The sequence below is a fragment of the Crocuta crocuta genome, unplaced genomic scaffold, assembly GCF_008692635.1.
Source record: "Crocuta crocuta isolate KB4526 unplaced genomic scaffold, BGI_CrCroc_1.0 scaffold167, whole genome shotgun sequence".
In the NCBI taxonomy this organism is placed as follows: Eukaryota; Metazoa; Chordata; class Mammalia; order Carnivora; family Hyaenidae; genus Crocuta; species Crocuta crocuta.
In genome coordinates this window covers 6,502,819-6,523,230 of record NW_027532406.1, presented here as the reverse complement: position 1 = coordinate 6,523,230, position 20,412 = coordinate 6,502,819, and the positions used below count along the sequence as shown (strand labels likewise).

Below are 20,412 nucleotides of genomic sequence, written 5' to 3'. Positions count from 1 at the left end.
AGTAAACCAGACTCTGATATATTTAATTTACCTTTTTTTTAAAGATCAGACTCTGATGCTATCAAAAAGAACTAATGATAAAGACTGAAGCCAACTTTTCAGACCTAAAAAGGACCAAATGCCCTATATATATGTAGTCTGAGGCATTGTTTCACCAAATGGGCCACATTTTGGTTCACTGTTTTATTATGACTTTATAATGTAAGATGAACCAGTTTGGGAAGATAATTTGCATTCTCTGTTGTTTTGTTCTGAATAATTTGTGTAATTTGCATACATAATGCCTCCTTATCCATAAATATTTAAGAAAATATTTCCTCAGAACAATGACTTTCTTTTGTATAACCATGTGGTATTTATCTAAAGCAGGGTATTTAATATTGATAGACTACTCTTATTTAATCCACAGTCCATATTCAGATTTTGCTAGTTTTCAGTAATACCATCACCACTCTCTTCCAGCCCTCTCAGGATTCTGTCCAGGGTCCCAGCACTGTATTTTGTTCTCTTGTCTCTAGTTTCCATTAATGGGACAGTTCCAGGAGCCTTCTTTTGTCTCTCATAACCTTTACATTTTGGATGACTATTGGTCATTTGTGTTGTAAATTGTCACTCAGTTTGGACATGTCAGATATTTCCTTGTGATTAGTTTCAGGTCACTAGGGAGACGGGTTGACCCAGATTGCCTGGACTTTCCCATATTTAGCACCAAAAACATTTTGTCCTGAGGAATGCCTCAGTTCCTGGGCGAACTATTATACGATAGTATTAATATTACTCCTTCTCAAGGAATTATATTAGGAGGTCTTTCTATTCTTTTTTAAAATATTTTTTTATGTTTATTTATTTAGAGAGAGAGCACAGAGCAGGGGCAGAGAAAGAGAGGGACAGAATCCCAAGTAGGCTCCTCGCTGTCAGTGCAGTGGGACACTGGGCTCCATCTCATGAACTGGGAGATCATGACTTGAGACGAAATTAAGAGTTGGATGCTTAACCACCTGAGTCACCCAGGCTCCCCAGGAGCTCTCTCTTTTCTTAAATATTACTTATGATATTCTTCTTGAATCCAGAAACAGTTCACATTTGTTTTATTTTAATAAACCGCTACAGTACAGAAACCTACAAAGTTAAGTGAAACTGCTACACTTTCTCATGTTTTTGTTACCTGAGAATTTAGCTAATTAGAGGTGTTTCCAAGTTGACATAGGTTGTGTAAGAGCGGCTTTCATAAAATTTTTTTGAAAGGTTTGGGAATAAATTTGATGGTAGTGGCAAGAATATTAAACAACCAACCGTTTTTTGTGCTATTATTTTAAAGATGGCGATAATTCCAGATATCTTTTTGTCACCTTAGGGCGTGCCGTGTGACTTGGTAACAGGTGAAGAGCGTGTGACCGTGGAGCCAGATGGGAAACAGGCTGCCCACGTTGCTTGTACAGTGGAGATGTGCAGTGTTACAACTCCTTGTATGTACATGCCATTTAAAAATCTCTATGGTTTAGTAATTTTTTATTTTAAAATATAGGTGAACATACGAAATGTGTTTTTTATTGTGAAAAGAATTTTAAATTGAGACAAATAGGACAGTAGATACCCAGTGCTCACCACCACGAATAAGTGCCAGACCCTCGGTGGTGGTTGCTTGTGAATGCTCCTCTCCCCTTCTCTCTTAAAGGAACTAAAATGTTAACAAGTATAATGGTTCCTTCGTACCACTCTCCAGTTCATTTCTTTTTTGATCCAACTGCTGTCACGTGTTTGGTGTAGATCTTTCCTGTCTTTTTTTGTATCACTGATAACATACTACCTATCAATAGTGTGGACTGTGTGTTTTAAAACAGTCACGTGATTATCATATTGTATTATTGTTCCACAACTTGCTTGGTACTCTATACAGCGTGTTTTTAGAGCTAGTCTTGTTATATGTATATTATATCATGTGTTTATTGTATATGTATGATATAGATCATAAGTATATATATATCGAGTTTATTCATTTAAACTTAGAACTAAAATTCCATCTTACGACTAAAATTATTAATTCCCCTACTAAAGAATACTTTGTTTAAATTTAGGTTGTTTAAAGTTTTTCACTATTATATATTGCATTGCAGTGAACTTCTATTTGAGTAGTTTTGAAAATATTTTGTTTTATTTTTTAAATGTGTATTTTGACGGGGGGAAGTACATGTTGGGGGGGGGGGCCGCAGAGAGAGGAGAATCCCAAGCAGCCTGTGTGCTGTCAGTGCAGAGCCTGATGGCGGGGCTCAAACTCACATACTGTGAGCTCATTACCTGAGCTGAAAACAAGAGTGGCCGCTTAACCAACTGAGCCGCCCATGCATCCCTGAAAATATTTTAAATAAAAATTAACTTTTCCTTACTAGTAAACAGTCATATCTTTGTTATAGAAAATATAAACATACATGCAAAGAGAAGGAAAAAAAACCCATAACCTCCCAATCTACTCATCCAGATTCAACAAGTGTTAACGCTGTGGTGTGTATTTTCCAGATTTCTTCTGTGTTTATGTTTGTATTGTGTATGCATATACTTATGTGTGCATTGTGGGTGTGTATGTTAAATAAAATAGGGATTATACATTATCTACTTTAGTTTTTTCATCTTATCATAACTTTTTGTGTAAATAATTTTTTTATAAATGAATTTATTATAAAAGTAACACATCGTAGAAATTCTGATAGCACAGGAGTTTATAAATCAAAATTCCCTCTTCGGTCTCCTCTTTTCTAATCTTGTTTGTATGTACCCAATTGGAATAAGTAATTTTTTTTTTTAATGTTTTATTTATTTCTAGGAGAGAGAGAGACAGCGTGAGCAGGGGAGGGTCAGAGAGAGAGGGAGTGACAGACTCTGAAACAGGCTCCAGGCTCTGGGCTGGCAGTCAGCACAGAGCCCGATGTGGGGCTCGAACCCATGAACCGCGAGATCATGATCTAAGCGAAAGTCGGATGCTTAACCAACTAAGCCACCCAGGCGCCCCTGGAATAAGTAATTTTTAATCTGATGGTTTTTCAGTATAAAATAACCTTTCTTTTGTTTCCTAAATGTTATTGTGGGTATATTAATTTTTTTAAATGTGTTCTTCTCAACTCTTTGGTATTTTAGGAAGACAATTAAAATATAATTGATACGACTTAAGGAGAATAAAATAATATGGTTGAAAACATTTTGGCAAGGACACCTGTGTGGCTCAGTTGGTTAAGTGTCTGACTTTGGCTCAAGTCATGATCTCAGAGTTTGTGAGTTTTAGCCCTGCATTGGGCTCTCTGCTGTCAGCACAGAACCCACTTTGGATCCTCTGTTCCCCTTGCTCTTTGCCCCTTTTCCCTGCTCCGTCGTATGTGTGTGCTCTCTCTCTCTCAAAAATAAACATTAGAAAAGTAAAAACGTGGGGCGGCTGGGTGGCTCAGTCGGTTAAGCGTCTGACTTTGGCTTAGGTCATGATCTTGAAGTTCGTGGGTTTGAGCCTCGCATCGGGTTCTGTGCTGGCAGCTCAGAGCCTGGAGCCTGTTTCAGATTCTGTGTCTCCCTCTCTCTCTGTCCCTCCCCTGCTCATGCTCTGTCTCAAAAATAAACAAACTATAAAAATTAAAAAAAAAAATTTTGGCATTAGTAAAATGAGGCACTGATTTTTGCCTTAGTGATGAGGCTTTAAAATCCCTTAGAATGAGCATAGCTAGAGCTCAGGAACTTACACTTTTTTTTTAATGTTTATTTTTTAATTGTTTTTAATGTTTATTGTTGAGAGAGAGAGAGACCGAACATGAGCGGGGAAAGGGCAGAGAGAGAGGGAGACACAGAATCCAAACCGGGCTTAAGGCTTTGAGCTGTCAGCACAGAGCCCAATGTGGGGCTCAAACTCAGGAACCATAAGATCATGACCTGAGCTGAAGTCGGGTGCTCAACCAACTGAGCCACCCGGGCACCCCAATGTTTGTTTATTTTTTGAGAGAGATAGACATAGTGTAAGTGGGGAAGGGGCAGAGAGAGCGGAAGACACAGAATCTGAAGCAGGCTTCAGGCTTTGAGCTGTCAGCACAGAGCCTGACATGGAGCTCTAACTCACAAACTGTGAGATGATGACCTGAACCAAATTGGATGCTTAACCGACTGAGCCACCCAGGCGTCCCAGGAACTTAAACGTTCTGTTCCGCTTTCTGCTCCTGACACCTGTTTGGGTTCCTATGATAGAGAGGCTTCATTTACAGCAGGACTGTCTACTCCTTATTCCTGGAAGCCTAGATGCTTCCTTTCTTCTTTTACTACCCTGTGGGTGTGTTAGTTCTTATTAAGCAGATTCTCTAGGCTCCCTAGAGGACAAATGAATAGGAAAAATGAACCTACTAGATGGTAGATGGTCTGGGTTAGAATTTCATGTTTTTAGATCTTAAACTTGCTCACTGCATATGCTGTGTAAGCTTGAGCCAGTGACAACTTCTTTGGGCCTCAATTTATTCTTCTATAGAATGGCTAGAATGATGGTACTTGTTGCATAGGTTTGTATAAATATTAAATGAGTTAAAACTGTCAAACACTTAGAACAAGCCTGCCAGAGAAGAAGGCTTAGTTAGCGAGAGATGGTAGTAACTATGGTGGGGATGAAAGCTTGAGTTTGGGTGCTGTCATTTGTTTATAACACTATTTAAGTAGATTGTATTGCTCATGACAGATTTTTATTTTAGATGAAGTGGCTGTGATTGATGAAATTCAAATGATTAAAGATCCAGCCAGAGGATGGGCCTGGACCAGAGCGCTTCTAGGTTGGTGATCTTAATGCTAACACCTGTGCTTTGTGACCTCTGCATGGAGTTGCATTTCTCCGTGTGACATTGCCAAATAAAGTTATTAGGACCTTCTGTTTTTGACACAAATCAAACAAAAAGTCAGCCTAGTGTGAGTTCTTAGTCCTAAATATTTTAAAATGGGAAGTCCAGTTTTCATACTATAATGTTAGCATAACCATTTAATTAAAATTGAAATGTTCAAATCTTGCCACCTTTACACAACAGTATTAACATTTTGGTGTTTCATGCAGTCTTCCTCGTGCATATGGCATTTTGTGAATGTATTATTTTGTATCTTTTTTTCCAGTTCTGTTGTTTCATAGACTTTTTTTCACACCACATATTAATATTGCAAATTCTCCATTGAAGAGCTGTACTATTTTTTCCACAGAGTTGAACATTTGTTCCTATTATTGATAGTGCTACAGTAAAAAATTCTGTGGCCATAGCTTTTTATTTATTTATTTTATAATTTCTTTAGGATAGGCTCCTGAAATTGGAGTCCTTGAGGTCCATGAACATGAATGAATATTTCTACTGCTTGATACTAAAGTGAATTTTTGATCAGCGTGTTATAGGGCAGGCGTTGGCAAACTTAAAAACAAATAGCTGAACTCTGTCTTCAAACTAAGTGTATACCTTAAAACCTGCAATTTAAATTAGATGAGAGTGGATCTGCTCAGCGGTAAGGAGCTTGGAGTTTTTTACCCTCCAGCCCCCAGCCTCTGAGGTACCTCAGTAATTCCATGGAACCTGATTTGAAAAACACGAATATAAGATTCAGTACTAACCATGCCAGGTTCTAGTCGTGGCTGGCTTTATGCTCTAGTAGACTCAAGACCATAGACAGAAGTTTAAAAACACTGAGATTGGGGGGCCTGGGGGACTCAGTTGGTTAAGCATCTGACTCTTGGTTTTGGCTCAGGTCATGACCTTACAGTTTCATGAATTTGAGCACTGCATTGGGCTCTGTGCGGGCAGCACAGAGCCTGCTTGGGGTCCTTTCTCTCCCTCTCTCTGCCCTTCCCCTACACTCAGACTCTCTCTCTCTCTTAAATAAATAAGTAAACACATATATACATACACACGTACACTGAGCTTTATAGAGATAATCTTTGCCTGCTAGAATTTTGTTGTCTTGAGATTTGAATCAGAGATAATATTAATGAAACCACTTGGTAAAGTTATAGAGCAATAGGTAAGCAAACAAAGTATTTTTGCTATATAAGGTATTAAATATTTAATTTCAGATCCTTAAAAAAACTATTGATTTTGCATTTAACAGGACTCTGTGCTGAAGAAGTCCATTTATGTGGAGAATCTGCTGCTATTGACCTGGTTACTGAGCTCATGTACACGACCGGAGAGGAAGTGGAGGTACTAGGTTACATGCTTTGTTCTGAAGGTGGCATAGCAAAGGGCCTAGAGTACCTGGCACTGGCTTCATAGGTCCCAGATAGTGGCAAAATCAGAACTTAACTAAAAAGAAAGTTTCATTTCTTCCCAGTCGACTAGATCATACATATTTGGCTGAAACTCATGATCTGAAAATCTGGCAGAGTGACCATCACACCCTAAGCCTTCCAGAAGTACAAGAGACTTATCATCTTCTCTTGACAAAGCCTTTTGGAGTTTGAGCAGTTCTCTTTAGAATTAAATAAGTCAGGAATGTTGGAAGTTTGAGGCTTAGCAAACGTTTATGGTTTTTAGAGTCTCGGATGTCAGAGATTAGGGCCTCTTGTAGAGATCGTTTGTATCCCTTTCTCATACTTGGAGAGTAGAAAATAACTGGTTTTCTTTTAATCCTAGTTTGTGTGTGTGTGTGTATGTGTGTGTTGTTTTACTGTAGTTCTTTAATAAGAGGAAGAAATATTTAAAAATTGGTCCATTACTTTAGTTTTGTGTTCAGCCTTCAGGGGACAGGGTGGAATGTAGTGGAAAAAAATCTGGGTTCTAGTTAATTAGCTTTGTGTTCTTAGGCAGATTGCAGAAGGCTAGAACTGAAGGAATCCTTATCAGACCTGATCTTTTATATGGAGTCTATTTTACTTTTTCATAAAATTGAAATAATAGTAACCTCTGAACTTATCAAGTTGCTGTGAAAATTGAAGATATATGAAAATGCTTTGAAAATTTGTGACATGGGGGCACCTGGGGAGCTCAGTTGGTTAAGCATGCGATTCTTGACTTTGGCTCAAGTCATGATCTCATGGTTTGTGAGTTCGAGTCCTGCGTGTTGGGCTCTGCACTGACAGTGCGGAGCCTGCTTGAGGTTCTCTATCTCCCCCTCTCTTTCTGCCCCTCCCCCACTTGTGCTTCCTCTCTCTCTCTCTCTCTCTCTCTCTCTCTCTCTCAAAAATAAGTAAACTTTTAAAAAAACATTAAAAAAAACACAAAGGAAATTTGTGACGTATAACATTTGTTAATTTAGAAAATACTAATGAGAACTGATGGTAACATTTATAATATGAAAATAAATATTTTTTTATATTTTCCTTTAAAAACGTTGGAACTTGTCAATTTTTAGCTGCTTTTGATTGCTTTGCAAAATTTTCACCTAATTATTAGTGACAGGAAGTTGAGTTAGTTGTGTTATTTTACAATAGAGTGTCTTTATTATAGGTTCGAAACTATAAGAGGCTAACCCCCATTTCTGTGCTGGATCATGCACTGGAATCATTAGACAACCTCCGGCCTGGGGACTGCATTGTCTGTTTTAGCAAGAATGATATTTATTCTGTGAGCCGACAGATTGAAATTCGGGGATTGGAATCGGCTGTTATATATGGCAGCCTCCCACCTGGTAATTATTGGCCTTCATCATGACAGGGATACGAAGTCTCTTATTTTTGCCATTTATGTTGAGATGTGTATGGAAAACACAGTAAAAGATACTGAATAAAGTTGTTGATACATTAATAATTTGTTATGGGTCATAAAATAAATATATTTCTCTAGTTCATCTTGGTGGGGATAGAAGTTTTTTAATTAGAGCTCTTGCTGCTATTGTTGGGCTGTATTTTAAATGTGGAGTTGATGATTTTGTTACCGAAATGTCCCTAAAATATGAGCCTGGTACATTGTCTTAAAGTTGTATTCCTGAAGTGTTTTATAAGTGTTCTCAGAAATAGGGCTAGTGTGGTAGGGGATCGGGTTCTCCGTGTCAGGATATGTGAAGGAGTAGAAATGAAGGATAAGTGGCTCTTGGAGGACAGAAAGCAGTAAGAGTTTTATTTATACGAATGGAGAGTAGATGAGAGTTCCAAGACTTCATGTGATGTGGTAAAAGATCAAGGACAATGAGCTAATATAAACTGTTCTTGTTTTAGGGACCAAACTTGCTCAGGCAAAAAAGTTTAATGATCCTGATGATCCATGCAAAATCTTGGTTGCTACAGATGCAATTGGCATGGGACTTAATTTGTAAGTAATTTGTTTTTAATAATCATGGCTATCAGTGGGTAAGATGACAATTAGAAATTTTCTAATTGGCATTAGAATGACCAGACACTTATGTTTAGGAGAATGGGTATTGTAATATAGATGTGAAGTTTATCTTGCTTACATCTCTTGAGGGAGTAAAAGAAAATATCACATCGCACTAGGGGTTTTGAGTGACATTGTCCCACTAACCTGTTAGAGTCTCTCACTTTATTTTCAGTTTCTTAGTCAGCAAGTATGTGAGTGCCCATTATGAGTGTGGGGCTCTTCATCTCTAGGAGTAACAGTGTCGTGTCTAAATATTCCTCTCCAAGTAATCAAGGCAGTGATACCTTTAGGAATCAAAGAACTGTTCAAAGCTATTAATAGCAGCCAATGGGGGGGGGGAGGGAGGATAAGGAGGGGAAAGGAGCTGAGGGAGAGACAGAATCTTAAGCAAGCTCCACGCACAGTATGGAGCCTAACATGGGGCTTGATCCCACAACCCTGCAATCATGACCTGAGCCAAAACCAACAGTCAGATGCTCAACAGACTGAGCCATCCAGGCGTCCCCAATAAGAGCCAACTTGTAAAAGCAGTCTGAGAGCACTGTATATGGTTTACTTGTAAAAATAAATACATAAGTCATTTTCTGTACCTCACTGAAGTATAATTTACTTACTCCACAGTTCATCCATTGTAAATGCACAATTTAATAGATTTTTAATAAATTTACACATTTGTTAGAAAGTACTATTTAATGGGGAGAAAAAGAATTACAAAATCCCCACTTTCTTATGTTGTAAAGAGTGGACAAGATGGTAAGCAGGTCTAAACTAGAATTGGAGTGAGCGTTTCTGTAGTGACCCAAATGATGAGGAGCTTTTTATACAGCAGTCTGTATCGAGATTACTTTTATTTCTATTTCAGGAGCATAAGAAGAATTATTTTTTACTCCCTTATAAAACCCATTATCAATGAAAAGGGAGAGAAGGAAATAGAACCAATTACCACCTCTCAGGCCTTGCAGATTGCTGGCAGAGCTGGTAGATTCAGTTCAAAATATAAAGAAGGAGAAGTGACAACAATGAATCGAGAAGATCTCAGTTTATTAAAAGAAATTTTGAATAGGCGTGTGGATCCTATAAAGGTAAGGTATAATGTGTTCATTACGTGTTTGTGGAGGACAGTCATTCCTTCCTTCAGTCGCCTTCCAGACCCTTGCTTCAGACACCTGGAAACAGAAATAAGCAAAAGAAAGTTTTGTGCCATCAAACTCCTGTCAAGAAAGCCCTACTTTACTGCTTTGGAGGGCCCTAGGCTAGGGACTCCTTCCTTAGAGAATGGTGTGCAAGTGGAAGGTCCAGATTGAACAAGTTTAGTAAACCTGATTTTCCTTGAGTTCTTTCTGTAGTCAAGCCGTGGGTGGGGAGGAGGGTTGTCGTTGCCTCAGGTGGGCACACAGCTGTCAGCTGGCTGAAAAATTGTGAGAAGCTTGAATGTAGAAGAAACTCTTGAGTGCGGGGCAAAAACAGTACTAAGTAATGCAACTTGGAGCCAGTAAGGACAAGGTTAACTTTTAGTTAGTGCTGTTAATGAGGCAGCAGTGTATCTATTTTAGTTATAAGTTTGTTAACTCATAGTTTAAGTTCTCTAGAAAATTTACTTAAAATTAACATGGCTTATCTAATTTTTCAGTGACCCTAGTCAAGGGGAATATAAATGAGCTGATGCAAGATAAAATTCCTGGAGAAAAGCTGTGGTTGAAATCCTTTCTGTAGCTTTGGTTAGGAGTGTGGTTGATAAGGACACACCTCAATTTCCCCTGCGGGCCGCGTTTCTTGTGCCCATACTCTTCATCCCTCCTGTGACTCAGTTCTCTCTTCATTCCTCCTTTCATCCTTTGCTCTTTGTGTTTCCCACTTTGTTTCTTTTTTTCTTTTTGCTTATACTTGCCTTATTAATATTGGGATACAGTTGAAGAGAGACTGGCCTCCAGTATAGACACTCTTCACGTATTTATCTATGTTTCTGTCAGTTTTACTGCCTTGGTTAAAGCGATTGGGTTTTCCTTGTTCGGTTTTGTTCAGTGAAGATAATGGAGACCCTGGAAATCAGTTTTGGTTCTCTAGCAGATCATCAGAGGTTTGAGAAATACTAACTAAAATGTCTGCAAAAGGTTGATGAGTCAACTCAGTGGGTATGATTGGTTAATGTCACTAAGCCTTCTCATCAGCTTTCTCAATTGGTAATAAATGGGAAAGTGACATTTCTTTCTTCTTTTTTGCTCAAATTCTTGTCATTTAACTCATTGGGTGAGAGCTTAGCCTGAATATAGGACTTTATTTTGAAATAAGAAAAGTTGTTCTCTATAAAGAAAAACTTACAATTGTTCTTTCTTTTGCTAAAGGCAGCTGGTCTTCATCCAACTGCAGAGCAGATTGAAATGTTTGCCTACCATCTCCCTGATACAACGCTTTCTAATCTCATTGTAAGTAAAAACTCACTTTTAATTTTCTCCTAAAATCAAAATCTAAGATATCTTTTCTAAAAAGATTAATACCTCAGACAGTTACTAATTAACCTCGTGGGCATCAGTGGATAGTCTATTTTTGTGACATTGCTATTTATGAAGTTCATCTTTTTTTTTTAATCTCTGAGAGAGAGAGAGACAGTGTGAGCAGGGGAGGGTCAGAGAGAGAGAGGGAGATACAGAATCCAAAGCAGGCTCCAGACTTCAAGCTAGCTGTCTGCACAGAGCCCAACGCGGGGCTCGAACCCACGAACTGTGAGATCATGACCTGAGCTGAAGTCGGACGCTTAACTGACTGAGCCACCCAGGCGCCCCCATGAAGTTCATCTTGAAAGTGAAAACTTGCTCTCAAAATCTTCTGGGACTTTTGAGGAATTTTCTGAGTATGTCAGGTTGGGAAAGCTATAGGGGAGGTCTTTTAGCCCAGGAAGGCAGTGAATTAAGCAGGCCTTTCAAGAAGACTTTTAGGATTCAGAGACTGTCTTTTGTAGACTTGAGTACTTTATTCATGCCCACTTAGGCAGTTCAGTAATGTATCTTTTTCCCCTCCAGGATATTTTTGTAGACTTTTCACAAGTTGATGGGCAGTATTTTGTCTGCAATATGGATGATTTTAAATTTTCTGCAGAGTTGATCCAGCATATTCCATTAAGTCTACGAGTGAGGTATGTTTTCTGCACAGCGCCTATCAACAAGAAGCAGCCTTTTGTCTGCTCTTCGTTGTTACAGGTAAGCCCTTGTCTTTATATTTTGAATTGTTTCAATTCAGTGAATTTCCCCAAACAGTACTTTGTTATCCAAGGTAAAAGAGTTGGAGAGTACCTTTCAATACGAGATACTATAAAAGAACTTAAATATAAAGTTGCTCTTTTTTTTTTTTCTTAAATGACAGTTTTTTGGGGTTTTTTTGAAGGAAGGGGTTCTTGCCTGATGATATACTTCTTTCTTTAATGTTGTTTTTTGCCTCATTTTTATTTTAAGCAGGCTCCATGCCCAATGTGGGGTGTGAACTCACAACCCTGAGATTAAGAGTCACATACTCTACTGACTGAGCCACACAGGCACCCCCCAATATACTTCTTTCTTGGTAGCATTGGTTAATATTTTGTGGAAGGGGAAGGGGAATCGGGGTTAGTTGTGGCAATAGTGTTCAGTTTTCCTAATTATAAGACACTGAGCCAGGGATTGCTCTCTTTTTTTTTTAATGTTTTTTTAAAAAATTATTTCTGAGAGAGCGTGAGCAGGGGAGGGTCAGAGAAAGAGGGAGACACAGAATCTGAAACAGGCTCCAGGTTCTGAGCTGTCAGCACAGAGCCCGACGCGGGGCTTGAACTCACGAACTGTGAGATTGTGACCTGAGCTGAAGTCGGACACTTAACCAACTGAGCCACCCAGGCGCCCGAAGGGATTGCTGTCTTGAATGAGTTTGCTGCCAGGCTCCAGCCCCTTCTTATCTATTTGCATAGAGGTACAACATCTGCCTTCTGAGGAGCACAGGATGCACCCAAACAAGGGGGGCAGGGAGGGGCAGCAGAAGCTGAACTTCCAGCCTCCTGCCATGTCTTCTCACCTTGCTGAGCCTTTGCCCCTCTCCTGTCGCCTCTTCCTGGAGTGCCCTTCCCGTGACAGTAAACCTAGGGGCCTCCTCTTCGAATCCTCTCATAGTCTTGCCCCTGCCTTCTCTGTAGAACTCAGCATTCTGTGTACTGGCTGTGTTCTCACCAAATCTGTTTCTAAATATATGTTCTAAATTACTTTCAAATCACATAAATAATACATAAATGCTTTCTTACTATACGAAGTTAAAGCATTACAGATGGGTTTAATTGGGCTGTGACCCCCAATCTTGGTCTTCTGAGAGCTACAGGTAACAGTTTGTGTCATTGCAGACTGTTTCCATTGCAGTTGCTTACATATGTGTACATACAGAAATTCTAGTTTTGTGGGTGTTTTCCCATAAATGTTAGAATGAATTATTCTGCAACTTGCCTTTTTCTTTTTCCCTTTAATATGTCTTAGAGCTATTACACACCCAGGTATTTACCTAGAAAATGTTTCTTTCTTTTTTTTTTTTTAATGTTTTTTATTTATTTGTGAGAGAGAGAGACAGCGTGAGCAGGGGAGGGTCAGAGAGAGAGGGAGAGCTGAAGCAGGCTCCAGGGTCTGAGCTAGCTGTCAGTACAAGCCCGACACGGGGCTCAAACTCACGAACCGTGAGATCATGACCTGAGCCGAAGTCGGACGCTTAACTGACTGAGTCACCCAGATGCCCTGAAAATACGTTTCTTAGAGCTGGCATTTATGAATTAGTTAGCATAAGGTTGAAGTTTCTGGAACAAAGTGTGAAATGTTATAAACTGACCTGGATGGAGCTCGTTTGTGTCCATGGCCCTGACTCCATTTATACCACCCTTCAAACAGCTGTTCTAATGAAGCAGAAGCATTTTACTAAGGGGTAAGAAGTCTGGAATGGTACAGACCTACAGTTGCTTATGTGTTCTGATACTGGTACCATGTGAAATTTAGAGATTTTTTTCCTGTTTTCTTGATCACCATTATGACTGAACTTTAAAAGACCTCCATCCCATTGATGGCCTCTAACACCCCCCCAGGACAGTTGTTTGGAAACAGCTCCCCTCCAGGGAACTCCTTTAGGGCTGGCTGTTGGATGAGCATCTCTCCTTTCCCCTCTCGGGGCAGCTCCATGTCTAGCTCTTTTACATATTGGATTTCTTCTAGTTTGTGGTCAGAAATATTAAAGTTTGACTTGTCCTGCTCAGCAGATTAGCTTAGTCACATTTCCATCCTTCATGGCTATTCTGTTTGGCATTTATTAGCAGAATGCATGACTGAATTTAGTAAAATCAGAACATTACTTAACCACAACTGCCTCGCCTCTCTGAAGTATTGACCTTGCTTAGGTTAAACATTTAGAGATAATTATCCCTAATCAGAAAATGAACATTTGAAATCAGCTTATTCTTGAAGCTAAAGATTTTAAACTTTTGCTCTAGAGGTCTCAAATGGTTGTATTTCTGTCTCCTATAGTATATTGTGGTGCATTATAATGCCTAGCATTGGTGGGGGGGGGGTGGCAGTCTGGTTTTCCAAGCACATTTTCCTAGCAGTGTTCTATGGTTCGAGAAGGAGGTATGGCAGTCTTATGGTATTGATGAGGTCATTGAAACACAGAATGATGGCTTGGCCAGAGCCACATAGCTAGTGAAGAGGTGCAGTATCTCTTTACTAGGCTTGATCGACTCTTGCCCAACCTTGCACCAAGCCACCTCAAAGAGTTTCTTTATGATAAGGAAGGACATTAAGATACAGCTTATATTTGCAGTTACAGGACTATTCCATAAAGGGTAGAACTGTCCAAAACTTCTAACATTAAACTTGTAACACTAAATGTTCATTAAAGTTAACAGACTTAGGCTCTGTTAGTGTTGTACAAACAACTTCTGATGTACCTATTATTACCCTGCCTTTAGAAAATGAAGGACCTTCCCCCCCACTTTTTTTTCAAAGTATCTTTATAAAGTATTAAATGTTCTTAAAAATATGGAAAAGTATAAAGAAGGAAAGAAACCAGCCTGTGTTGAAAAGCAACCACAGTTAATATTTTGTTGTGTTTTCTTTTTCTAATCGCAGACTTAAGTGCATTTTGATTCTTTCACTATAAACTCTTTTCTTCTCTTTCAGTTTGCCAGGCAGTATAGCAGGAATGAGCCACTGACCTTCTCATGGTTACGCCGATATATTAAATGGCCATTACTTCCACCTAAGAATATTAAAGATCTCATGGATCTCGAAGCTATCCATGATGTCTTGGATCTTTACCTTTGGCTAAGGTATCAGATTTTTCCTTTACCTGCTCTCATTTTTCTGAGTAGTAGGGAAAATCAGAGGTTTTATGAATGGTATTTTGTTCTCTCAAGTTGCAGGCATGTTTTTGCAGGGTGCTCTGTGTTATGTTTATTGTCCACTGTGGCATTTGAGCCTTGTTTATACCCATTCTAAAAATTACTAAGGACTTCTTATGATTCTAGTTAAGATAGGTAGGTTGAGAAAGTGTGCTACGCAGATGGTGGGCCCTGGACCTAAAGCATTGGTATCACCTAGGAGCTTGTTGGAACTAGAGAAAATCAGGCCCACCCCAAACTTAGACTACATTTTAACAAGATCCCAGGTGATTCATTTGTACATGAACGCTTGAAAGGTACTGCTCAGCCTCAGTGATTCTCAAGGGAGGGGCATGTCCCATCAGGGATTCACTTAAGACAAGAATGATGACCTCCTCTCGTAATGACAGTATTCCTCAGGAGTGTTGGGGCTGAGCAAAGGCACTGGACAGAGTCTGCAAAAACAGAACATTTGGGGATCAGTCAGTGTCCAGATGTAGTTACATCTTTGAGATAAATCTGATGATTCTCATACGAGCTATTGCTATCACGTAATATGTCTTTTCCTAGCTACCGGTTTATAGATATGTTTCCAGATGCCAGCCTCATTCGAGATCTCCAGAAAGAACTAGATGGCATTATCCAAGAAGGTGTACACAACATCACCAAACTGATTAAAATTTCAGAGTCACATAAACTGTTGAATTTGGAGAGCTTGTCAGCAGAGAACCGGTCCCGACTGTCAGGAGCTTTGAAGAGCCAAACTAGACGGGTGCGCAGCACCAAAACTGTAGGCAGTAAAGCCGCTGAGCCACCTGCCTCCGGTGCAAGAGAGAAATCCCTTGCTTCCAGGCTGGTGCAGCAGGGACTCCTCACTGCAGACATGCTGAAACAGCTAGAGAAGGAGTGGCTGACACAACAGACTGAGCATGGCAAAGAACAAACAGAGCCCGGGACTTACTCAAAAGGGACAAGAAGAAAGAAGAAGGAACCTGATTCAGATTAGTTTTCTTTTTAATTTTGGAAATAAAAGTCTATTTTAAAACCCTTTTTCCCTCATATGTATTTACTGCTTGCTATATGGTATGTGGCTGTCTCTTAAGGTTTTTTGTTTTTTTGCTTGGGAAAATTAGCTCTTAAAGATAACTGCTGTTTGTTTCAACATTTAAAAATTACAGAATGTCTTAAGGATTTTATCTAAAGCTTTACCTAGTGGCCATTTGTAGTATAGCACAAAGACAGTGCACTATAAGGAACTCTGAATGGGAATAAAATCAGTTTGGTGAAACGTTTTGACCAGTTTCCTACACCATTGCTGAGGATGTCATGGTTGAAGTTCTTTGACGCACGTTGCTGGTACCCATGTACCAGAGGCTGTCCTTGGTGCTGGATATATGGGGAAAACAAGATAGATAATATTTCTGCCCTTATAGAGGTGGTATTTTGATACGGAGCAAACAGGAGTAAGTTAACAAATGTTGTCAGCTCTGGAAGGGCAAAGGCTGTTTTCTGTCTGGTTCACTTCTATACTCTATGGCTCCTGAAATACAGTAAAGGCACAATCTTTGTGAAATAAATGGATATGATTTCAGAGATATGCGAGAAAGAAGAAAAATAAGGGAAGAAAGTGACAAGGCTTTGGAGTTGGACAGATCAGGGTGCAGTTTCTTATCACTGCTAAGCTCAGTGACCTTGCCTTCTCTGGGGCTTGGTCTCTTCATGGACAATAATGCCTACTTAGAATTATCCAGAAGATTAGGTGTGATGAGATCCCATTTAGCACAGGGCCTGGTGTACAGGAACTGTTTTGTAAATGAACCTGAATATTTGGGTTCATTCTGGACTGTGAATTGAGCTCTTAGGTTGTTTCAAGAGCCAAACTAATTTCTTGAGCAACTGCTAAATTGAGGCTGACTTCAGACTTAGGGATTAGACCCAATTTGGTTGAAATTGGGTCAAGAAACAACCACGTTTACCAAACTAGCCATCTCTCTCTGGCTTTTTCTTCAGTAGTTCAGAGTTCAGATGATACTTCATTTAATTGAGATGGCAATCTTTTTTCTTCTAACTTTTGCTTTTATGGAAGTAAAGGGTGAACAGGTGGCACTGACTGTAGTTCCCCTCTGCTTGTGGGTAAAGAGTAGTGAAATGCCTGGAAGGGCATATTTCTTTTGATATTCTGCATGTGAGCAACTTCAGCTTCTAGAATTTGCTTTCTCCTGTGATTTGATGCTACAGCAGACCTAGTCCATCCATTCTTGCCCACATGGTCTTAAGAAATATTCATGAACTGACCTGGATAATGGATGTGATGTCGTTGTATTTAAGTGGTACAGGTCCATCACTTTGAATGTTGTAATTCTCCCACTTTCTCCAGCCTAGAGGCCAAGTTGGTGAGTCAGAGAAGACACTTAGGCAAAACACTTGCAAACATAGGCCAGTTAAATGTCAGTGAAGCCTCAAATGGGAGGGGTGGGGTTGCTGTTAGGGAGGGGCTGTTTGGACACCGAGTTGAGAGTTTATAAATAGTGATAAATCATTTACCCTTTATTAACTCTTCTTTGTGGGGGGAGGGAGAACTTTGTGGTTAGAAGAAGATACTAAAGAAAAATGAAATCAAGAAAAATAATTTTGAAAGGAAAAACGTAATTGGAGTCGCCCTAAATAATTCTTTGCAGTGTGCTTTAAATTGTCACCATGAAAAGAGCTTGGTTTTCCTTCCACTAGGGTCATGTTCTCAATGTTTCAAAACCACAACTTTTTGTTTTTCCTTGCAGTCTTCTAGCAGGTTTTGAAGTACTTGCTTGAAAGCCCTCCGTAGATTATTGTGGATTCAGCTGTACATCAACATGAGGCTTAGATGCCCACCTCAGTTCCATCAGAACAGATCTAGGTAATTCAGTAAAATGTGCATAGTACGTAACTGGTTAGCAATAATAACCAACGGCTTGTTATGCTTTTGTGCACTGTATTTGTAGACTACTATAAATCTACAAAATAGATTTGGGTCCTTTGAAAAGATGACTTCTTGTGAATCACAGACCTGCAAGACAATCATAAAACACCAAGTCCCTTCTAGCTTAGGACTACGAGTCTGTAATTATGATGCACTCATTCTGGGTGTGTCCAGCTCAAACCTATTCGGATATAATGACAGGTTATGTTAAGAGACAAGCAAATGTATAAATGAATCCGGCTATTTTCTCTTCTCTGTTTCTAAAGCTATAAAATACATAAACTTGAGAAGAGATAGCAATGTTTATAAACAGACTTCTGAGTTAGCACTGTTATGTAAAAGCCTGTCACTGAACGTAGGGGGACAATTTCAGCTAGAGATGATAAATAACAGTTGTCTTGATGGGCAAAAATGCTAGAGAACAACAAAAAACTTGTGAAACAGGATTGGACAAAGGAGACAATGCAAGAAGCTACTTTTGGTAAAGTTGGGTAGAGGAGGTGCTCTTGAACTTGGTCCTTCAAGGATGTACTTTTATAATCTACCCTAAAATTCAATGTCATGTGCTCTCTATCCACTCCAAGCCCTTGAAAAGACCCTGGTGCTTGCAGAAGCTTGGGGAAAGGTTTGTAACCTTAGTGACTGCTTTGACCTACCAATGGACACACCTGTAAGTAGCAGTGAAATTGATAATCCCTGCTGGAAGGTTGTTTTATTTTTAAAGTACTTTAAATCAGGCCAGGACAGGGGTGCCTGGGTGGCTTAGTCCGTTAAGCGTCCGACTTTCGCTTAGGTCATGATCTCGCGGTTCATGGGTTCGAGCCCCGCGTCGGGCTCTGTGCTGACTGCCAGCTCAGAGCCTGGAGCCGGTTTCAGTCTGTGACTCCTTCTCTCTCTGACCCTCCCCAGATCACGCTGTCTCGAAATAAATAAAACATTAAAAAAATAAAAAATAAATAAATCAGGCCAAGACATTATGTATGTATGTATGCGTGTGTATTAATTCCTTTTTTTTTTTTTACAAGTAGTTTATTGTCAAGTTGGTTTCCATATAACACCCAGTGCTCATCCCCAGAAGTGCCCTCAATTCTTAATTCCTTAAGTAATCTTTAATGTTTACAAGTTGTCTGACTCTTCTCTTAACAGCTACATTTTTATTTTCTTAGCATGTGTATCACTCATTTTTATCCTTTTAAAACTAATAAACAGATGTTTACCACATTCTATCTATAAAATTCCCTTTTCATATAAGTATTTAAAGTATAATAAATTCAAAACAAATTAATGATATAAATTCAAAACAAAGCTTACTTGGAAATAAGAACTTTCCTCTAAGATACACTTCTGCACGTTCAGCTCTCTAATCTATATACATAAGCCAAATAAGCTTAGGCTATTTAAAAAACATTTTTGTCAGAGGAATATATACACAGCTTAAAAACCAGAGACAAATGCTGCCAACTCTATTATCTGTTTCTTCTATAATTTACCTTGTTGGTGCAACATAATATGCATCTACTATCTTCTGAGTTAGCATTTTAAGACATTAGCATTTTAAGACATTAGCTACTGATTTCCTGTTGGTATCAGGTGAGGAGTTAGCTTTCTTAAATCGTTCCTTTTCTTAAATCATTCATTTTTTTCCATTTCCCTTTTGATATAGCTGTTACTCCTTTTTTTTTCTTTTTTCTTTTTTTGAGTTGTTGTTACATCAGTATTTAGAAATTATGCTCATGACTTTTGTCATTTCTCTAGGTTTATTTTCTAGCCCATTGGAACCTTAGTTTATCATAGTGATTGTTTCTTAGAGCTCTTTATTATTATTTGATAGTTCCTCTTTTTGTTTTGAAAATAAAAGAAGTGATGATAAACAATGTAATATCCACGTCTGAGAAGAGACTTAGATATACATTTGAAAAGAAGGGGTCACAGAATTCAGAAGAATAAAGGGAAATACAACATTGAGGGAAAAAGAAGGCAAGAATTTTGTTGCTTCATGTGAGAATGTTGGCATTTTAACAGCTGACTGTCCCAAGTTCTAAGAAAGTCAGTAAAACCTTGGTTTGCGAGCATAAGTCATTCTGGAAACATGCTTGTAATCCAAAGCACTCGTATATCAAAGTGAATTTCAAGAACCATTGGCTCAATTGTGATCATGTGACATTCGGCGTCACGTACTATGGTTTTGCAAGACCTCATTCGCTTATCAAGTTACAATTTATTAGAAATGTTACCTTGTCTTGCAGAATGCTCGTAGAACAAGATACTTGCAATCCATGGTTTTACTGTAGATGCTTCCAATGCTGAGCTTTTTGTGGAGACGTGGAACCATCAGAAGAAAAGAAACTACCTTGAGAGATGGAAGAAAAACCTCTGTGACTTGGTCTTCTATATTCTGCACGGTGATTGAATTTCACCACTACCTGCTCCATACACTGTGACTTTACCCAGATATATATACAAATTCATGTAAATGGTTTCAAGCTGAATTACCAATTCTGCCAGCTGTTTAATTTTTAGTAATATTAGAATTCGTGTATTTTCACATATTATTTTAACTAAGTCTTGCCCTGATCTTAAAGCTCATCTTGCCTGTTTTCCTAAGCAAGTGCTCTTCTTCACTTACTAATGTAAGTATATCCTGTACTGTTAGAGTGGAGTTTACAGTGTAGGCCTACATCTCATTTACTGACAATCTCAGTATAGTATTTCCTAAAGGCCGTTACCTTATTCGCTGAATTTAAACTGCTCAAAGCTAATTAAGAATGCTATTAAATGTAACCAGAGATTGT

At 38.9% G+C, this 20,412-nt stretch overlaps 1 protein-coding gene across 1 annotated transcript in view; it reads left to right on the top strand.

Moving 5' to 3' along the window:
• Positions 1-15,712, top strand: part of SUPV3L1 (Suv3 like RNA helicase) — a 25,854-nt gene extending 10,142 nt beyond the window's left edge. The window contains exons 6-15 of the mRNA XM_077778657.1: positions 1,355-1,466; positions 4,707-4,784; positions 6,094-6,185; positions 7,431-7,611; positions 8,138-8,231; positions 9,160-9,379; positions 10,640-10,720; positions 11,315-11,491; positions 14,465-14,613; positions 15,235-15,712. Coding sequence (XP_077634783.1) covers positions 1,355-1,466; positions 4,707-4,784; positions 6,094-6,185; positions 7,431-7,611; positions 8,138-8,231; positions 9,160-9,379; positions 10,640-10,720; positions 11,315-11,491; positions 14,465-14,613; positions 15,235-15,670 — 1,620 coding nt within the window. The 3' untranslated portion in view covers positions 15,671-15,712. The remainder of the gene's footprint in view (positions 1-1,354; positions 1,467-4,706; positions 4,785-6,093; positions 6,186-7,430; positions 7,612-8,137; positions 8,232-9,159; positions 9,380-10,639; positions 10,721-11,314; positions 11,492-14,464; positions 14,614-15,234) is intronic.
• The last annotated feature ends 4,700 nt before the right edge of the window (positions 15,713-20,412 follow it).